This window comes from Syngnathoides biaculeatus, chromosome 8 (assembly GCF_019802595.1).
Source record: "Syngnathoides biaculeatus isolate LvHL_M chromosome 8, ASM1980259v1, whole genome shotgun sequence".
Classification (NCBI taxonomy): Eukaryota; Metazoa; Chordata; class Actinopteri; order Syngnathiformes; family Syngnathidae; genus Syngnathoides; species Syngnathoides biaculeatus.
The window spans coordinates 6,218,252-6,236,767 of record NC_084647.1 but is presented as its reverse complement, the minus strand read 5'-3'; the positions used below and the strand labels follow the sequence as shown (position 1 = coordinate 6,236,767).

The window sequence follows — 18,516 nt, the reverse complement described above, 5'->3', positions numbered from 1 at the left end:
AAATTTGGACTCATGTTTAAAAATAGCAAAACCGTCATTTGAAGTCAGAATTTCAATGGGGAAGATAAAGGCTGGTGCTTAGCATCAAATTTGCAATACGCTTTGCGTGACAATATATACACAGAAGTCATTTGTCGGACATCAGATTTGTGTATGTAGAGCACAGGTGTCAAACTCAAGGCCCGGGGGGCCAGATCCGGCCCACCACATGATTTTAAGTGGCCCACAAAGCCAAATCTAGAGTGTCAATTTCCACGATTCTTGTAAAAATCTGTACTCAAATTTCCAATTGTCATAAATCATAGTGATAAAGTTGAGATATTACAAGTATTTTTGCAAAACACATTACCCCTGATTTCCAATTCTAAAAGTAGTTCATAAATTGATGATGTAAATATGATGAGTACATATTTTATTGTCTCACAGTCATAACGGTTCTGCTTTGTGTTTCACCAACAAATGACAGTCAAATCAAAAAACCTGAATTAAAATATAGAAATAAACAACAATGAAAATATAATAAGTTGTGAATTGTTTAAAAACTTGCTGTATAGTTTTGCACACTATAGAAAGCAGAGATGGTAATCCAAAGCGTCACAGGATTGTGTGACATTACATAGATAATAATTGTTTATGAATACCTCTACCACACAGTGTAGTGTATTGGCTGCTATGCAATGAAAAGAGTAGAAGAAAATTTTGTGTTTTTTGTTTTTGTTCTTCCAAAACAATTTAAAGGAAACAAGGTCCCTAAATTTGGAAATGCGTGTATTTCGTCGGACAGTGGCGTCATACGTACATGCTCGTATCAACCAGGAAGGCGTTTTGCAAATTTGATTAACTTAATTTGAGGAACTTTTCAGTTGCATATTGTTTCATATCCCAGGGATATGCCACCATTTGGTGGAGCTGTTTATTTAAGAATGTGTGAAAGTGAACACTCCTATTGAGTTCATTTGAAAAAACAGTAAACGCCATGCGTCCTTTTTTTTTTTTTCTGGTCAGCCAAAGCTTTTCTGATTCAATTTTTTTAATCATCCACCTGCTTTCTCTCTATTCACACGGTATCATCTTTATGTCGTTGACATGACCTTTGTCTCCTTTCCTCTCAATTCTCCCTCCACTCTTTCTCTCTCCGGTCCGCCAGGGGAATGCTGCAAAGCTGGTGCACACTCCACTGACTGATAAATGCTACCTGACTTTGACTCAGGCCATGAAGATGGGGCTCGGGGGGAACCCCTACGGGCCAGCTGGAACAGGCAAGACCGAGTCTGTCAAAGCCTTGGGTGGGCTGTTTGGACGCCAGGTGCTGGTGTTCAATTGTGATGAGGTAAAAAAAAAAAAAAAAAAGATCCATCCCCCAAATGACGAAATTTAGGTCAATGTAGCATTTATTAATCGTAGGCCTTCCATTAGAAGAAAGACAAGATTAATGAGTGAACGCAGTGTTCAAACACTGTTATCTTGCTTTTGAACAAGACTAAATGTTAATACAATGGGTATTATTAGACATTTATCCATTGTTTACAGACAAATGTACGTATGAATAATTCCGGGTATGTGACTTCAAAAAGAAGAACAATTGAAAGTCTCTTTCCCCCCGTGTTGTCCTTTTTACCAGGGCATTGATGTGAAATCAATGGGCCGCATTTTTGTTGGCTTGGTGAAGTGCGGCGCGTGGGGCTGCTTTGACGAGTTCAATCGTTTGGAGGAGGCAGTGTTGTCTGCAGTTTCCATGCAGATTCAAGCCATTCAAGACTCCCTGAAACAGCACAAGCACACGTGCGAACTGATGGGGAGGGAGGTCAGTGAATATGAACTGATGCAATACCATTTAGCGCTGCGAGTGCAGCTGCCAAGCTAACTTTGTGTCCTACTGCCTTAAATGGTTCAGTGGCTTTTTATAGATATCGTTTCAACCAATATTGCAGTGTTGCTTGCATTGTTTCCATCCTACCTACTTAGCATTTCTTTCGACATCCATTCTTCTACAATTTAAATCGGATTACCAAGATGTATGTATGCATTTGTTTTGTTATTTTGTCTTCCTGTCCTTCCAGATTGAATTAGATACAAACTCTGGAGTGTTCATCACGCTGAACCCAGCAGGCAAAGGCTACGGAGGCCGACAGAAACTCCCCGACAACCTAAAGCAGCTTTTCAGGCCTGTGGCCATGAGCCGGCCTGATAATGAGCTGATAGCTGAAGTCATTTTGTACTCCGAGGGGTTCAAAAATGGAGAAATACTGGGTCGCAAACTGGTTGCAATCTTTAACTTGGCCAGGTACAGCTTGTATTCAATTGTGCTGGGGGTCTAAGTTGCATTTTAAAAGCTTTGTAACAGCAAAATCTATTGATTCTGTGGGAAAGATATGCTCGCTCTTGGACCGGTCCTGCAGTCAATTGAGGATGGTTGAGCAAGCTTCTTTTCTTTTTTGTGTCTAGGGAGCTATTGACCCCGCAACAGCACTACGACTGGGGCTTGCGTGCTTTGAAAACAGTGCTGAAGGCCTGTGGTACTTTGCTACAGCAACAGAGGAAGAGCCAAGACAAGGACAAGAGTGAGACCCCTCGATGAATACTTTCAATATTTGAAACATTGCAAAACATTTGTACGGTTAATAGCAAGGGTGGAATTCAACTGGGCCACCTATTTGGCGACCTCGAAGCTAGTTTGTTGCAACAAAAACATTCATATCTTCAGTAGCTGAAAACATCTAATTAACGTGAGACCGTACAATACATGAAAAGGAGCCTAAAACGGAATAGATGGCTTTAATGGAGCACATTTAAGGCTATGCTTCAGCGTGCAAATGGTTCTATTAGCAACTGTTTCTCTGGCAGTTTTGCCTGTGCCATCCAAACATCAATTGACCCAATCTCTGCTGAAAACTTTTCGGTCACCCCAGGCTGCAATTTCTTCGTCAAAGTCTTTGCTTTTGTAACTTTTCCTCTGCACCATTTCCATTCTATCGCTCTCCCTCTCTCCCTCTTGCTCCCTCATCTCTCCCTCCCTCATTCAAATCCCAATTCCTCGTGGTCCACCACCCACTCTTTATCTGCCCAACACACTCATATTCACGTGTGAGCGCACACATGCATGCACTCACACACGCACACACACACACACACACACCATTTTACCCTCCTCTGCGTGGCAATGGGTCGTCAAGCCTCTCTGGTGTTTGTCTCGGTATGTAGTCCAATTAACTGTTCTACTGTTCTCTCAATAGAACACACTTGGGCAGAAAGTGCATACATCTCAAGTCCTGCCAATCTCTTAAAACATGCCACAGACCTAAACAGCAAGTGGCATTTTTAAATGACTTAGTGATTGAGTTTTTCTTTTTGTACTCTTTGAACTTTTTTTCCCCCGGAAAGGTTTGTCCCATAGTTTAATTCAAATTGTTCCGTTTTTATACATTTTTCTTTGTACTGTATGTCTGCAGTTCAAGAGATCAATCTGGTGGTCCAGGCGTTGCGACTTAACACCATGTCCAAGCTGACGTTTGCCGATAGTTTGCGTTTCGACGCCTTGCTCAGAGACGTCTTCTCCGGGGTCAGTTTCACTGATGTGGAGGACCTGACCCTCACCGAGGCCCTGATTCAGGTCTACAAAGAGAATCGACTAGAGCCTATACCCAATCAGGTGTGTGTGGGTGTTCATATGTGTGCTTGTATAAATGTGTAAATGCGTGCAAAAAATCTTGCACACACCTTTTTCAGATCGGCTAAAAACACAGACCTTTGTGGGTGAATCGTGAATGAAATGTGTGACTGTACCAGATGCAGGACAGGTGTACCTTTAACCATTTGTTTGTGTGTGTAGCTCAAAAAGGCGTTGGAGCTGAATGAGCAGCTAAGACAGCGGATGGGTGTGGTGATCGTAGGACCAAGTGGAGCGGGGAAGTCGACCTTATGGAAAATGCTTCGGGCTGCTCTTAATAAGATAGGCAAAGTGGTGGGTGCTGACACGATTCTTTCACACCCACTGCTTTCTAATTGGTTGCAACCAATGTTCCCTCTAAGCTGCGCAACTGCGCATTCGCGCACTTGTAGCGCACATGAAAACTGATGCAGCGCAGTGAACCACAGCCTGACTTTATTATTTTTTTTTTTTTTATTAAACATGGCAGCACACGGTCTCCAACAAGCTGCTGCTCGGCCACACCATGCCACACACTCCGCTTCCTTGTTTACCTGACACCGCCCACCTCCCGCTCTTAAAGGGGTACGCTCATAATTACAAACACCACCCACCACCGGTGCTTTAATTTGACGTAGAGCAAAGACGAGTTAGACATGCTGCTTATGTTTACTGTAGATAAAAATGGCAAAAGTAAAACAAAAGAAAAGAAATGGTGTTGCTTTAATGAATTTCGGAGTATGTGAATAATAATAATTAAAATTAATAATAATAATGAAGAAAAAGTGGTGAAACTGGATGAGATTTTCTCTTTTTTGAATGAGAAGGGTCTGGTCTAAAGCCAAGGTAGAAATTGCTGGAGGAGATGGTGTATAATGTTAAAATTCCACCTTGGCGCAGCCTGATCGAGGATGAAAGCACAGACAATACAGTGCACAAAAAGCTAATTCTGTATTTTAAAAATAGGAGACCTCATAACGTTAACCCTAAAACTGTTTGGGAGCATCATTCAGCTTTCAACGTGCATTGCTAAAGATATTTTGCATGTAATAATTAACTTATTACACCAAGAAAAACAGACGGGGATATCATTGTGGGTTTAAAAAAAAAGAAACACACTTGAAAGCGACATTTCAAATTTATAGTTCATAGTTTGCTTGGTTTGGTTAGCAATGTATTTTTTTGTTTGTTAATATTTTCAGTGTAAGTTTTCAAAACCACAATTGTTCTTAAAAATGGTCTGATGGGAATGTAAATGCTGTAATCTGAATCTTTGAATGAGGCATGCTCAAACATGTAAAAAAATAGAGGGAACGTTGGTTGCGACTCATTATTATCTTGTCCAGAATGAAAATTTGACACATTTCCATTTCCTTAAGTTATTGTATATTGTTATTTTGTAATGTAGGTAAAGCTGTACGCAGTAAACCCCAAGGCAATGCCCAAACAGCAACTTCTGGGCCACATCGACATGGACACCAGAGAGTGGGCCGATGGCGTCTTGACACACAGCGCCAGAAATGTGGTTAAAGAATCCCAGGGTGAGAAGGTTCTTTGCTTGTGCTCTGTATGTATTATTATTTTACGTGTCTTTACAGTGCATTTTTACGATTTTTTTTTTTTCTTTTTAGATATAAGCTCCTGGATTGTTTGTGATGGTGACATTGATCCAGAATGGATTGAGAGTCTGAATTCTGTGCTTGACGATAACCGGCTCTTGACGATGCCAAGCGGCGAACGTATCCAGTTCGGACCCAACGTCAACTTCCTGTTTGAGACTCATGATCTGAGCTGTGCATCCCCAGCTACAATATCACGCATGGGCATGATCTTCCTCAGGTCATTATTGTCTAACTATCTGTATTTATTTGCAATTCATATCATTGTTTCCCCTCTTCTAACATTCCTTTAATTCTTCAGCGATGAGGACATCGACGTGGGCGCCTTGTTGAAATCGTGGTTGTGGAATCAGCCCGAGGAGTGTCGCTCTAATTTAGAAAATTGGCTGGGAGATTTCTTTCAACGAGCTCTGGACTGGGTCCTCAAACAGGTAACCTTTGCCCTGCTTCTCCAGTAAATATTCATCTGACATTTCATTTGAGTTTTGAAACACGTGCAAAACTCCCGATCTCAAATCCATGTTATTTGCATTCCATTGATCTTAAAATGCTTGGACAATATTTTTGATTTAGTGCATGATCTTTTTTTTTTCATTTTTTAAAATTATGATGGTGATCTAAATAGTTATTTTGAGTTTTGGTTATGCATCTATAGTTCTTGTAAGAGTCTTGGAACACTAAAAGTATCTAGGAAATTGTATTGAAATCAGTTTAATTTGACTTGGGCAAAAAATGTCAACATTGTTCCGTTCTCTCTCTCTCTCCTCTATAAGAATGACTTTGTGGTGGAGACCAGTCTGGTGGGCACAGTACTCAATGGTCTGTCTCACCTCGGTGCTGTGACCGAGAGGGGTCAGTTCATTGTTAGTCTTCTCAGAGGTTTAGGAGGAAACCTGAACCTCAAAACAAGACAAGAATTTGCCAAAGGGGTGAGCATTTTTTTTTTTTCGTTTTTTTTGGAATTGTTTGCATTCACCAGCCATCCCTCTGAGTGTAGAAATGAGGATGCATAAATCTTTGTCTTTTTAGCTGCTAAGCTGGGCAGGAGAAACCCCACCAAACAACAGAAAGCCCCTTGATACCTACTATGACCCTGGCAGCGGCCGTCTTGCAGCGTATACATTGCAACGACCTGACGGTCTCAGGCTGGAGCAACTGTCTCATTCACATTCACTGCCCGTTATTGAGACTCCAGATATGCAGAGGGCGCTGCAATACTTCTCCCCTTGGCTGACCGCTCAGTGCAGGCAACCTTTCATGGTGGTGGGACCGGAGGGCTGTGGGAAAGGGTAACTACACATGTGGATATGGAAAAAACACCCACTTAAACTTATTATTTACACTTGCTGCTGAATCAAAAATTAGGACTGGAAAAGTTTCCGAGATGGATTTTCAATATTTTGCTGTGAGGCACACCGAAAAGTGTTTCTAGTTATGGTACCTTTTTTCTACACTTTTAATACTACATCTTTTGACAGTGTCAATTCAAACTATTTATTTTGTTTTTAAAATAAGAAGATATTTGTATTGCTCTTGGAGTGTAAAGGTGTACTTAATGTCGTGGCATGGCATGCTACCTACCTCCAAAAACTATGTAATCCATCATCCGAATCAGAATTGGCCAAGTGCATAACAACACACAAGGAATTTGTCTCTGGTAGTCGGTGCCGCCCTGCTGGAAGGGTTGCGTGGCAAAGTCGTCCAATATGTAGTTATGGTCAACCCTTGTCTTTATAAGTTCATTCGGTTCAAGACTATCTTTGGACTGAAAGGTTGTCCTGGATCATATGAAATCCTGAATAAAATCGTGTTCTAAACATCTAGAATGCTCCTGCGGTTTGCCTTCTCACGGCTACGCTCCACACAAGTGGCGGTGGTCCACTGCAGTGCGCAGACCTCGTCTCGCCACGTCCTCCAGAAGCTCAGTCAGACTTGCCTGCTGCTCAGCTCCAACACCGGTCGAGTCTATCGACCCAAGGACTGCGAGAACTTGGTCCTCTACCTAAAAGACATTAACCTACCCAAACCTGACAAATGGGGAACCAGCAACCTCACGGCTTTCTTGCAACAGGTACATATTTTGTATGAGTTCATCCAAACGAAAAGCAAGTGCTCGTTTCAAACTACTAATCTGTCAGTATTAGCCTTTTAAACAACATACGAAAGATACAGTATGTCATATTTAAATGAAATTGTTAAATCTCTGGCAACTAAGGCAGATGGTCTTATGACACATCAGCAATTGGACTGCTGAATGCAATAATAGGATTTCACTGTGAATGAAAAGTACTTCAAGTTCTATCATGACACACAAAGAGCATTTTTAACATATGCAGAAATGCATATGAACTTTCGACTAATTCAATTTCATTAACCATTAACCATACTTTCCTCCAAATTAGTGTCCTAACTCTGTACATGCCACTCTTCCCGCTTTAGGTTTTGACATATAAAGGGTTCTATGATGAGAATCTGGAGTGGGTGAGCTTGGAGAACATTCAGGTTGTGGCGTCAATGTCAACCGGTGGTACTGTAGGGAGTCATTCCCTAACGTCCCGCTTTTCATCGATAGTCCGTATCTGCACCGTTGAGTAAGTGCAGTGGTAATTACTCTCTTAGCTCTCTTTATTATTTTCCCACCATCCACCGCATCACTACGAATTGTGCTATTATTGTCACTCTGTCATCTGTCTTCATCTGCTTTGGTGCCTTTTTACTCTCAGCTATCCAGATCGGGAGCAGCTGCAGACTATCTACTCGGCGTACCTGCAGCCAATTCTCCAACACAGTCTGGGTAGCGAAGCGTCGTGGGCCAGCACAGGGAAAACGCACCAGCTGGCTGGGTCGCTGGTGCAGCTCTATGAACAGGTACTGAAACGGACAGGACATTTTATGTTAACATCTGTATTTGTGGCAACACCATTTCCTTGATTACTGAAAGCATAATCTCTCATTATTACAAACTAAAGTACGTTTTCAGCATTCAGAATTGAAAACTACTGTGACCTTTATCAATCAACAGTTGCACAGTATCACACTGCCTGGTGTGCTTAGCAATATAGTTGTTGTTTTTTTTTTTTTTAGGATATTATGCATTTGGTTGAATTCTTTAATCAATAATGTAGCGTATTTTCCGCACTAAAATGCACACCTAAAAGCCTTTAATTTTCTGAAAAGCCGACGGTGCGCCTTATAATCCGGTGTGCCTTATATATGGATCAATATTGAGCCTTTAGTGCAGCTAAATGGATGCTAATGGATGCATAACGTAATGCCAGCCTTTACTGTAGCGTTTATTCTATGCGCCTTATGTTGTGGTGCGCCTAATGTATGCAAAAGTTTTCAGATGAGCCATTCATTGAAGGTGCGCCTTATAATGCAGAAAATACGGTAATGAACACTTGGAACGTTCTATCGTAACTTTAGAATAACAGGGTCAAAATTTGCTATCCCAAACCTCTTGTTTTATTAGCAATAGTATTGATAATATATTACTGTATTATTACTGCTCTGTGTTATATGCAGTTACTATTAAATTTTGCCTCACAAATGATCAGACAATGTTTTTGAGTTTTTATCTTGTCCAATTAATAATACATCAACTGCATGTTTGTATTTACAACATCTGCTTAAAAATAATCTGTGACGAACAAAAAATGGATTTACCATATTTCCCGCACCACAAGGCGCACCTAAAAGCCTTTAATTATCGCAAAAGCCGACGTTGCACCTTATAAATGGATCAATATTGAGCCTTTGGTGCAGCTCCATCTAATGGATGGATAACGTAAACTTATAATGTGGTGCTCCTTATGTATGAAAACATATTTACAATAGGCCATTCATTGAAGGTGCGCCTTATAATGCAGTGCGCCTTACAGTGCGGAAAATACGGTAGTTCATTATTTTTTTTTTCAACCATAAATGTTCTGATTAACAATTATTTTGTGTCTTGGTGCACTGTACATTAATATCATCTACTGTAGCTCAGTTTGTTTGATTTCAAATAGGTGAAAGCCAAGTTTACAGTGGATGATCACAGTCACTACCTATTTACCCCGTGCATCCTCACGGAATGGGTCCTCAGCTTGTTACGATATGACCTCACTGCAGGTAACAAACACACGGGCAATAATTTTTTGGGGTATATTTTCTTTCAACCACTCTTCATTCCCATTTGTTGATAAATCAATAGTTTTTTAGTAAAATACATTTTGTCTATCGCATTTAAATTATTTCTTTATTCATTTATTTTTAAGCTCAGTCAGATGTGACGGACAGCGTGCTGCTGGTGGTAGCACACGAGGCTAGAAGGCTTTTCAGAGACCGGCTGGTTTTCCCCAAAGATCTTCACACCTTTGATAATATTCTCTCCTCCATCATCCGTGGAGACTGGAACTCTGACGCGCTTGAAAACATGAATGGTTGGTGATGTATTTCTGCTGTGCTCCATTATTCCGTACTAGTGTTGCCAGTTACCATGAAAATAACAAAAATATAATGTTGCTGTTTATTCAAAAAAACACATTTAGCAACATTTTTTGACTCAATATATACACGTCGTATTTAAAAAAAATGCTGACTGTCTTTGAAATGAGATAATTGTTTTTTTTTTTTTTTGTTTCTCAAAATTAGGTAGGGTTTTTGAAGCTGTAAACAGCAGAGTGTATAGTGAACCTCAATATTTGCATCTTTAGCTGACGCAAACCTAACCCATTCATGGGCAGGGTGGTGATTTTTTCGCCTTATTGAGATAAAAGTCTCCTAACAGGCCACAATCAAGGAAATAAGACTTTTTTTTTCGTTTAACGCATAAAACAAAGGGCAAGAAAGATGTACCCTCTCGCATTCAGTGTCCCAAAACTGTGACGGGTATGTTATCAGTTGTACATACTAGAGATATGTTTACGAGTTAATTCTTATTCCAGAATGACACTTATGCATTAATAATAGTGATGATTAGCATTTTGAAGACAAACATGGTTGCATACTGACCTTTCTCCTTTTCTTCTCTTGGAAAACGCTCCATGTGTACTTGAGGCCACCATGTTGGGTCAGGAAGGAAAGGAAAATAACTCCGTGCTAACTTTGACCATACCAAATTATGGCTTCAGATTAAAACACTTAAATATTTCAATATACTGAAGGGTATAATGCATGAAAATCATGATGTCCCAAAAATGGGACGCTGTCCACGAATGGGTTAAAATAGCAGCAGCTTGAAAATGTGACGGTCAAATTTGGATGTGCACGTATTTGGCTGCCGACGGGTTTCTCTCCCTTTGTGCAGATGGTTTCTATGTAACGTGGGGAGTGTCTGAGGGGGCTGTGATGACACCAGGCCAGTCTCTGCCTCCACATGGTAAAAAACTGGGGTGCCTGCGTTCTTCTGACCTCAAGCAAGTCATCCAGAAGGTACACAACGAACGTTGGGTTATGTACTCTCATTTCAAAGTAAATTGAATAACTTTACAAAACCTCTCGACTGTGTGAATTGAGGAATTCTTTTCAGACATAGATGAATTGGAAATACTTTTTACTGACAAGTACAGTTTTCTTTATTTTTCATTTCTCTATTCCAGTTTTGTTGTGTTTGTAACTGCATGTGTTGGAAAATGATACTGTCTGCACATCTTTTACGCATATTTGTTTCCTCTTTAGGGACTCGTGCAGTACAGTCGCGATAACAGGGAGCTGGACCTCCTCCTTTTCCGGGAAGTGTTTGACTTTGTGTCCAGGCTGGATCGCGTGCTCAGCCGGCCCGGCGGCTGTCTGCTCCTCGCGGGTCGAAGCGGGGTCGGGCGGCACACGGCCACATTCCTGGTGTCACACATGCATGGATACTCCCTGTTTACGCCAAAGATCTCTCGCGGCTATTCCCTCAAGCATTTTAAAAATGACCTCAAGACAGTATGTGTCGTTTTCACTCAAGATTTATTCATCTGAATGAGGTCATAATTTGTGTACACGATTTACGTTTAATACGGTAATACGTATACAGGTAATGCAGTTGGCTGGACTAGAAGGGCAGCAGGTTGTCTTCTTGTTGGAGGACTATCAGTTTGTCCATCCTGCTTTCCTCGAGATGGTCAACAGCTTGCTTTCATCTGGTATGTTTTCATTTTAAGAGGAAAGATTTAACATGGATATGTACACATAACGTAAGAATCAAGTCTATGTTGAATGTGTTTCAAGGTGAGGTTCCTGGACTGTACACCCCAGAAGAGTTGGAGCCTCTTCTCTCTTCCCTCAAAGATTCCGCCTCCCAGGATGGATTCACAGGACCCTTATACAACTATTTCTCCTTCAGTTAGTATGCTGCGTACATCTGTCATTCTTTTTGTCTCCCTGTGTGGCATATGCGGTCATCGCAGATGAAGCATGTGCATCTTTCCACGTACAAAAATACACATCATTTTTTTGTCTCACTGTCTGAAATCAAATTACACTAAACCTCTCTTGTTTCAGGTCAGTCAGGATCACCAAAATTATATTAATTTTGTTAAATGCCACAATATTGAGAGAGAGACTTTTTTTTTTTTTAGATAATTTTCTATCATTTTCTTCAAGGTCAAAAGTTTACCTACACAAAAAGTACTGTCTTCAACCCATTCATGGGCAGGGTGGCAATTTTTTGCCTTATTGAGATAAAAGTCTCCGAACAGGCCACAATCAAGGAAATAACACTTCTTTTTCCTTTATGGTTAAGTTATATGATAACTTTACTAATTTATAATCTCGTCCCAAAAATGGGACGCTGCCCGCGAGAGGGTACTTGGGTTTTCTTAGTAGATCGCCCCAAAAAACAGAATCAGATTGAAACACTCAAATGTTTTTGATATACTGAAGGATATAATGCGTGAAAACCATGATGTCCCAAAAATGGGACGCTGCCTACGAATAGAAAACTTGAAAGAACTAATCGAGGATAGGAAAGGAAAGCTCAGATGATCAGGGCATGTCTTCAGAAGCTCGTAATAGGGTGACTGACAACATACACAAGTATAAGCATCATGTGAATGTTCAGCCATCACACTGCTCAGGAAAGAGATGGGCGCTGTGTACCAGAGATGATCTTGTTTTGGTCTGAAATGTGCGACTCAACCCCAGAAAAAAAGCTAAAGACCTTGTGAAGATGCTGGATGCAGCTGTTAAAAAGTCCGTGATCTTTATACTTGTGTATAATTGTTTAAACAGATCAATGTAGGACCTTCAAGGATGCAGAACTTGCAATCAAGGATAAGTCAAAACTTGTGGAGCGCACCAATTCTTTCTCTGATTTCCTGCCTAATATCTTTAAAATTTATCTTGAATTCAAACAAGGAAGAAGAGTGTTGGAGGTGTCGGCTTAAATACGTCCCCAAGTGTGCTGTCAATTAACTCACATGTTGTCATTTTACCGATCGGGAGCTTTCTCTTTCTCTCTGTGTGCGTACACACCATCATTGCACAGTCATTGTTTTGTATCTGTTTCCATTTTTCCTCTTCTCTTGTTAAAGTGCACGATTGAAACGCTCCAGGGTCACTAAGGTTGAATCCGCAGCCAGAGAATTTATTCAGGAGCTTAATCCTAAAGTCAACCCACTAAAAAGCCTCTTGACAGCTCATTATTCATGTCTGCCAGCGAATTAAAAGCTAAAGGAGGCGTTATGACACGAGCATCAAGAAACAAATACACGCTACCTGGTATTACTTGTGGTCTCGGTTATGTGAGGAAAGGCTTTAATGTTAATATTATACCAGGGCTCGAGACTCTGACCAAAATGATAGCATATGTGACCTTTTGTCCCAGCGTGTGAAAGTAAGAATTCCATCTGGTTGCGTTTGTGTGAGTGCACACATTTTAATGCTCCCTCTAACACAGTGTATTAGAGATTATGGTTCAAAGTCATTCATAACGCCGATGCACATGCGGGTTCACGTCAGGACCCTTTCCATGAAAGCATAAAGGAACGGAGCTCCCGTGTTTATTTTTTGGGGGAAATGTTTGGGATGTTAATACTGGCAGATATAAGGAAACCGAGAAAGTTGGTCGCACCATTGCTGCCAGTGGAAAAGCCGCAATAGCGTACAGCCTGCTTACTATTCTGCAGCTTATCTTTCTGCGTAAAAACTCTTTTAGGAATCCAGCAGAATCTCCACATTGTTCTAATCATGGACTGTTCCAACCCCAACTTCACCATTAGCTGCGAGAGCAATCCCGCTTTTTACCGCAAGTGTTCTGTCCAGTGGATGGAAGGATGGTCTGAAAGCAGCATGAAGAAGGTCAGATGATTTTAGCCATTTATTATGAATATTTTGGATCGTGTTGAATTTAACATTACCATTTGCATATTTGGTTTGAATACAATTGTTTTTTTTTTGTCAGATTCCTGAGCTGTTGCTTGCAAAGGCAAGCAATAATGTAGAGAGGAATGAAGGTGAAAAAGCAAAGAAAGGTATGAATACGTTTTTTTTTCCTATCGAGACATTGGAGGAATCACTGATTTTTATAGAGAAAAATAAACTTGCAGTAGGGCTGTTTATTGATCTTCACAAAGTAATTGATACCATGAATCATACTATATTGATCAGCAAAATGGAACACAATGGGATTAGAGGTGTAGTTTTGGATTGACTCAAAAGGTCAAAAGGTAGCAATTTATAAAGTTGGGTCAGTTGAAAAGCTGGGATTTATTATTATTATTATGATAGTATCTCTTTATTATTTTATCAGCGCATTCAGTAATTCCGAATGTTGGCATTTTTCTTTCCCCTGTTGTTTTTATGTGTGGTTAGAATCTGGACAGGAAGATCTGAGTCGTCTGTTCCTGATGGTCCACGAGTCGTGTCGAGAACAAGGTGCAACACCGAGCCAGTATATGGCCTTTCTACACCTTTACAACGCAATCTATAGCCGGAAGCAGACGCAGCTCACTACGAGACAACAGCATCTGCAGGTAATGGATTTTGATAGGTGTAAGCGATGTGTTACTTGTTTTCTTTTGGTACCGTATTTACTGTTTCCTTCTTTATTGGTTCGATTGCTTTTAACTTGAAAACTGCGTCATATGCATTTGTTCTTGCATTTTCCATGATGAGGATCTGTTCATGCTAATTTTATTCATGGACAAAACAGGAAGTTACATTAAACTAGAGTCTTCCTCGGCACATATATTCCTGCTGCCTCACTCTTACCTTTTCTGCTTGAGCGCCCCTGGTGGCCGTTAGAAAAAAAATGCATAAATAAGCCGCGTCATTGCATAAGGTGTAGGGTTGAAAGCGTGTGACAAAAGTCGCGGCTTATAGTCCAGAAATGACGGTAGATGCAATGGCGTGAATGACCCTGATTGTGTTTGCAGGCTGGTGTGTCTAAGCTTAATGAAGCCAAGGCACTTGTTGATGAGTTGAAGAGACGGGCTGCAGAGCAGAGTGTACTGTTGAAGACGAAGCAACAGGAGGCTGATTCTGCCCTGCAGGAAATCACCACATCCATGCAGGTATATCATCTGATTGGATTTGTACTGTCGTTTTGGAAATTGTACACAAAGTGGCAAGCTGGATGGCGTTCTTAGTTAAACGTCCTTCATCATCCTCTATGACTTTGAGCACATTTTCTCCTCAGTTCCTCTGCATAGTTCTTGCATTTCCTAACGGTGTTTAGCTGTGTTCCCTGAGCACAAGTTCACTTTTGTTTGTTTCATTCCATATGTTGTGTTCTCTCTGTTGAGACACATACTTCTGGAAAGTATTTTTTTTTGACTAATTGTGATTGAGGAAGAACAAAAAAGAGGATAAGGGAGAGAGTGATAATAGTTTGATCCCTGTGGCCGGTAATGCATAACAACAGATGGTGAAGGGGATTATTTAGAACTAGTTTTGAGCTCAGTAATTGTATTTTTTTTAGAAAAGATCGGCAAGGATGAAAGAATGGATGGAGCCTGGGTAATGTAAGGAAAATCGGATTTTTAGAGGAAAAACTGAAAAGAAGGCTTGCAAATCAGGGAAGACTTTGTGATAAATGAAAGGGTTAGCTTTGGGCAGTGACAGAAAACAGGTAGATTCCTTTTTCTGACGTATTTCAAGTCATATCCTTTGCCTATGTTTCAAACATGTGGCTTTTTGTAACTATTTACTCTTGGACTTTTTAAGTGTACCATAATTAATACTAGCTGTTAATTCATGGGCCTCCAGAATGCCAGTGACCAGAAGGCGGAGATGGAAAAGATTCAAGCAAGAATGGCTCAAGAAGTGTCCAAAATAGAAGAGCGGAAATCCAAAATTGATGATGAGCTGAAGGAAGTAAAGGTCGGTTGTCTGGTTGATTGGTCAAGAGCTGTCCTTCACATTCATTTGCTGTCTTTCACTCCTTAAGCCTTTGGTAGATGAGGCGAAGCAAGCAGTAGGAAACATCAAGCCTGAAGCTCTGTCCGAGATCCGCTCTCTCCGCATGCCACCCGATGTCATCCGGGACATCCTGGAGGGGGTCCTGAGACTGATGGGTACCTTCGACACCTCCTGGGTCAGCATGAAGAGGTGAGTTGAACTTAGAGGCTTGACGAACTGCTTTAAGGATGCACAGAGGGGAGTAAATAAAACAAAAATGACAGGTTCAGTTTTTGTGACTAAACTAATGAAGTACATTTATTATAGGAATAAAGCAGCTTCCTGAATGAATATCAGCTCATGATCTATTAGCAATGAAACGCAGTGAAGGTAAATATCCAAGCTTAGAGTTTCGTGGGTTCATCCGGGACCAAATAAATCATCAAAGTGTATTTATGCAACCGATGATGGCAGCATTACATTTAACTGAGAAGTCTACGGATTTTTTTGTTTTTGTCCATCGAATGAAAGATGCAACACAACTGGTGTGGAGATATGAAATCAGGCAGCACCTGCTGTCTTTTGACAAAACAGTGGTTAGTTTTAGAATGGACAAGTCAATCCCTAGAAGTCAGCACCATGGAGCCTACGTTTGACCTGCTAAAGACTAGACAGAAGGGAGTAATCCCCAAAAGCAAACACCTGAAATATTTCACTCTAAAATCTCTTGAGAATTTTCCCATTTAATGATCCCTGTGATACAGTTAAACCCTCCAATACCAGATATGGCAAAGAGGCCCCACAGCATCATGGATCCTCCCTCCACCATGCTAGATTGTTGGCAGGATGTTCTTTTCCTTAAAGGCTTCATTATTTTGTTTGTAAAACTTGCTGTTTTTGTGAATTGGTTGAAAAATGTTCTATTTTTGTTTCATCCCTCCATAAAATATTTATTTGCTCTTTTGTATCAAACATAAGTTCTCAATTTTTTGGACTTCACTAATTTTCTTCAGGAGATATTTTACATTTTGTACTTACATTTTATTGCTGACATTGACGGTGAACACAACCCATCCTTACTCCTTAGCTTCCTGGCTAAACGCGGCGTGAGGGAGGACATAGTCACATTCGAGGTCAGGAACATCACCCCCGAGATTCGCCAGAGTGTGGAAGAGCTGCTTTACAGGAATAAGGCGTCCTTTGACCCCAGGGTCAGTTGACCCTCATATACAAGTGCGTGTATTGCTCTGATGAACAGAGAACATTGAATCTAACTTGCGATTCTATTGTCATGGTCAGAATGCAAAACGTGCAAGTGCAGCAGCTGCCCCTCTGGCTGCCTGGGTCAAAGCCAATGTTCAGTACTCCCATGTCCTGCAGAGGATAGAGCCGCTGGAGCGAGAGCAGGCTGGACTAATGGAGTGAGTACACACACACACACTGAACCCACAATACCACAGGTCAAGGATAGACCTTTGACACGGCAGCCATTTTCATGTGAAGTAATCAGTACACCGAGAGCCTGATTTACTTAAGGTTTGCCTGCCCAAAACTGGGTGCATATTTGATTCCCCACATAAGCAGTTGTGGAAACTGATCTACTAACGGGAAGTGAACACGATCAAGGGGGGTGGATTAGACTCTGACTTTTTGACCCCAAGATCTACTTTTCAAGCAGCCAGCCTCTCGCAAGCTACCGACGACGGGGTTGGGGAGGGGTGGAGATGATGATGATCCTCCCAAACTGTTTTAAGGTTAATGTTATGTTGCCTCCTATATTTAAAATACAGAATTAGCTTTTTGTGCACTGTATTGCCTGTGCTTTCATCGTGGATCAGGCTGTGCCATGGTGGAATTTTAAAATGACACACCATCTCATCTTGCACTTTCTACTTTGGCCTCAGACCAGACCTTTCCCACTCGGAAAAGAGAAAATCTCGTCCAGTTTAACCAGTTTTTCTTTGATTATTCACGTACTCCGACAGTCATTATATCTTAAAACAACAGAATTTCTTTTTAAAATTTCTCCATTAATATCGAAAGTAAACATAAGCAGCATGTCTAGCTCTTCTTTGCTCTACATTGCCCAGACTGTGTTGCTAACTAAAGCAATGGTGAGGGGGCGCTGTCATTATAAAACACATTGATGGGCTGCGTAAGTACTGTAACTATGTAATGTAATTATGAGTGTATGTCTTTAAGAGCGGGGGTGGGGTGGGGGGGTGTTAGGTAAACTAGAAAATAGAGAGTGTGGCGGAGCAGCGGTCGTTGTTAGAGAAAGTTCCGTGTGCTGCCTAAAAGAAACCAGTGGCTTCGTCTTTTCATTTTTTCCAATAGATTTTTTCAAATTTTTTTCTACTTATTGTTTGAGTTAATAACATAACATGATTTATTGTGTTTGTCCAGCAACCTGAGGAAAACGGAAAATCGAAAGAATAAGCTCGAGAACCTGCTCAACTCTGTGGGAGACAAGGTTAATGAACTCAAAGAGAAGTATGCACCTCCTTTAATTTCTACAATATTTTTGATATTTGTTAGTGAATCTGTTCTTAAGGGTTGTTTGGGAACATGGTCAAAGGTTTATACTGCATTGTGTGTTTGGTTCCTATTTGTGAGAACCTTTTTGCCTTTTTCGTTTCCCACACGAATAAATTCACAGACATGTTTGGAATATGGTGTGGAAGAACACCTTGTTTCCTTTTATTTCAGCATTTGAAATCAGCCTTCTTTAAAAACTTCATCGTATTGCAAGTGAGCTGCGGAAGCTAACTGAGCTACCACGTTAGCAGGGTATATTACGCCATATAATGTGTTGCGCTTTCACCTTGGGGAAATTGACTTTGACGACATCGGGAGTAACGTGCTGTTTAGCGTGTTCGTCAAGGTTCCGGTCATCACATTGCAAGATGCCCATCCTACACGTCAGCGTGCCATCCTTGAACAAAT

The 18,516-nt window shown here is 40.9% G+C and overlaps 1 protein-coding gene across 4 annotated transcripts in view; it reads left to right on the top strand.

The window, feature by feature from the left end:
- Positions 1-18,516, top strand: part of dync2h1 (dynein cytoplasmic 2 heavy chain 1) — an 85,041-nt gene that overhangs the window by 20,697 nt on the left and 45,828 nt on the right. For all 4 annotated transcript variants that reach the window (XM_061827017.1, XM_061827018.1, XM_061827015.1 and 1 more), the window contains exons 36-64: positions 1,148-1,330; positions 1,622-1,804; positions 2,061-2,284; positions 2,446-2,561; positions 3,450-3,649; positions 3,830-3,961; positions 5,055-5,187; positions 5,278-5,485; positions 5,567-5,696; positions 6,039-6,194; positions 6,295-6,554; positions 7,090-7,336; positions 7,705-7,856; positions 7,989-8,133; positions 9,276-9,378; positions 9,525-9,689; positions 10,556-10,680; positions 10,927-11,175; positions 11,267-11,375; positions 11,461-11,574; positions 13,388-13,530; positions 13,634-13,703; positions 14,044-14,204; positions 14,607-14,744; positions 15,439-15,552; positions 15,620-15,780; positions 16,658-16,781; positions 16,870-16,991; positions 17,977-18,063. In XM_061827017.1, coding sequence (XP_061683001.1) covers positions 1,148-1,330; positions 1,622-1,804; positions 2,061-2,284; positions 2,446-2,561; positions 3,450-3,649; positions 3,830-3,961; positions 5,055-5,187; positions 5,278-5,485; positions 5,567-5,696; positions 6,039-6,194; positions 6,295-6,554; positions 7,090-7,336; positions 7,705-7,856; positions 7,989-8,133; positions 9,276-9,378; positions 9,525-9,689; positions 10,556-10,680; positions 10,927-11,175; positions 11,267-11,375; positions 11,461-11,574; positions 13,388-13,530; positions 13,634-13,703; positions 14,044-14,204; positions 14,607-14,744; positions 15,439-15,552; positions 15,620-15,780; positions 16,658-16,781; positions 16,870-16,991; positions 17,977-18,063 — 4,454 coding nt within the window. The remainder of the gene's footprint in view (positions 1-1,147; positions 1,331-1,621; positions 1,805-2,060; positions 2,285-2,445; positions 2,562-3,449; positions 3,650-3,829; positions 3,962-5,054; positions 5,188-5,277; positions 5,486-5,566; positions 5,697-6,038; positions 6,195-6,294; positions 6,555-7,089; positions 7,337-7,704; positions 7,857-7,988; positions 8,134-9,275; positions 9,379-9,524; positions 9,690-10,555; positions 10,681-10,926; positions 11,176-11,266; positions 11,376-11,460; positions 11,575-13,387; positions 13,531-13,633; positions 13,704-14,043; positions 14,205-14,606; positions 14,745-15,438; positions 15,553-15,619; positions 15,781-16,657; positions 16,782-16,869; positions 16,992-17,976; positions 18,064-18,516) is intronic.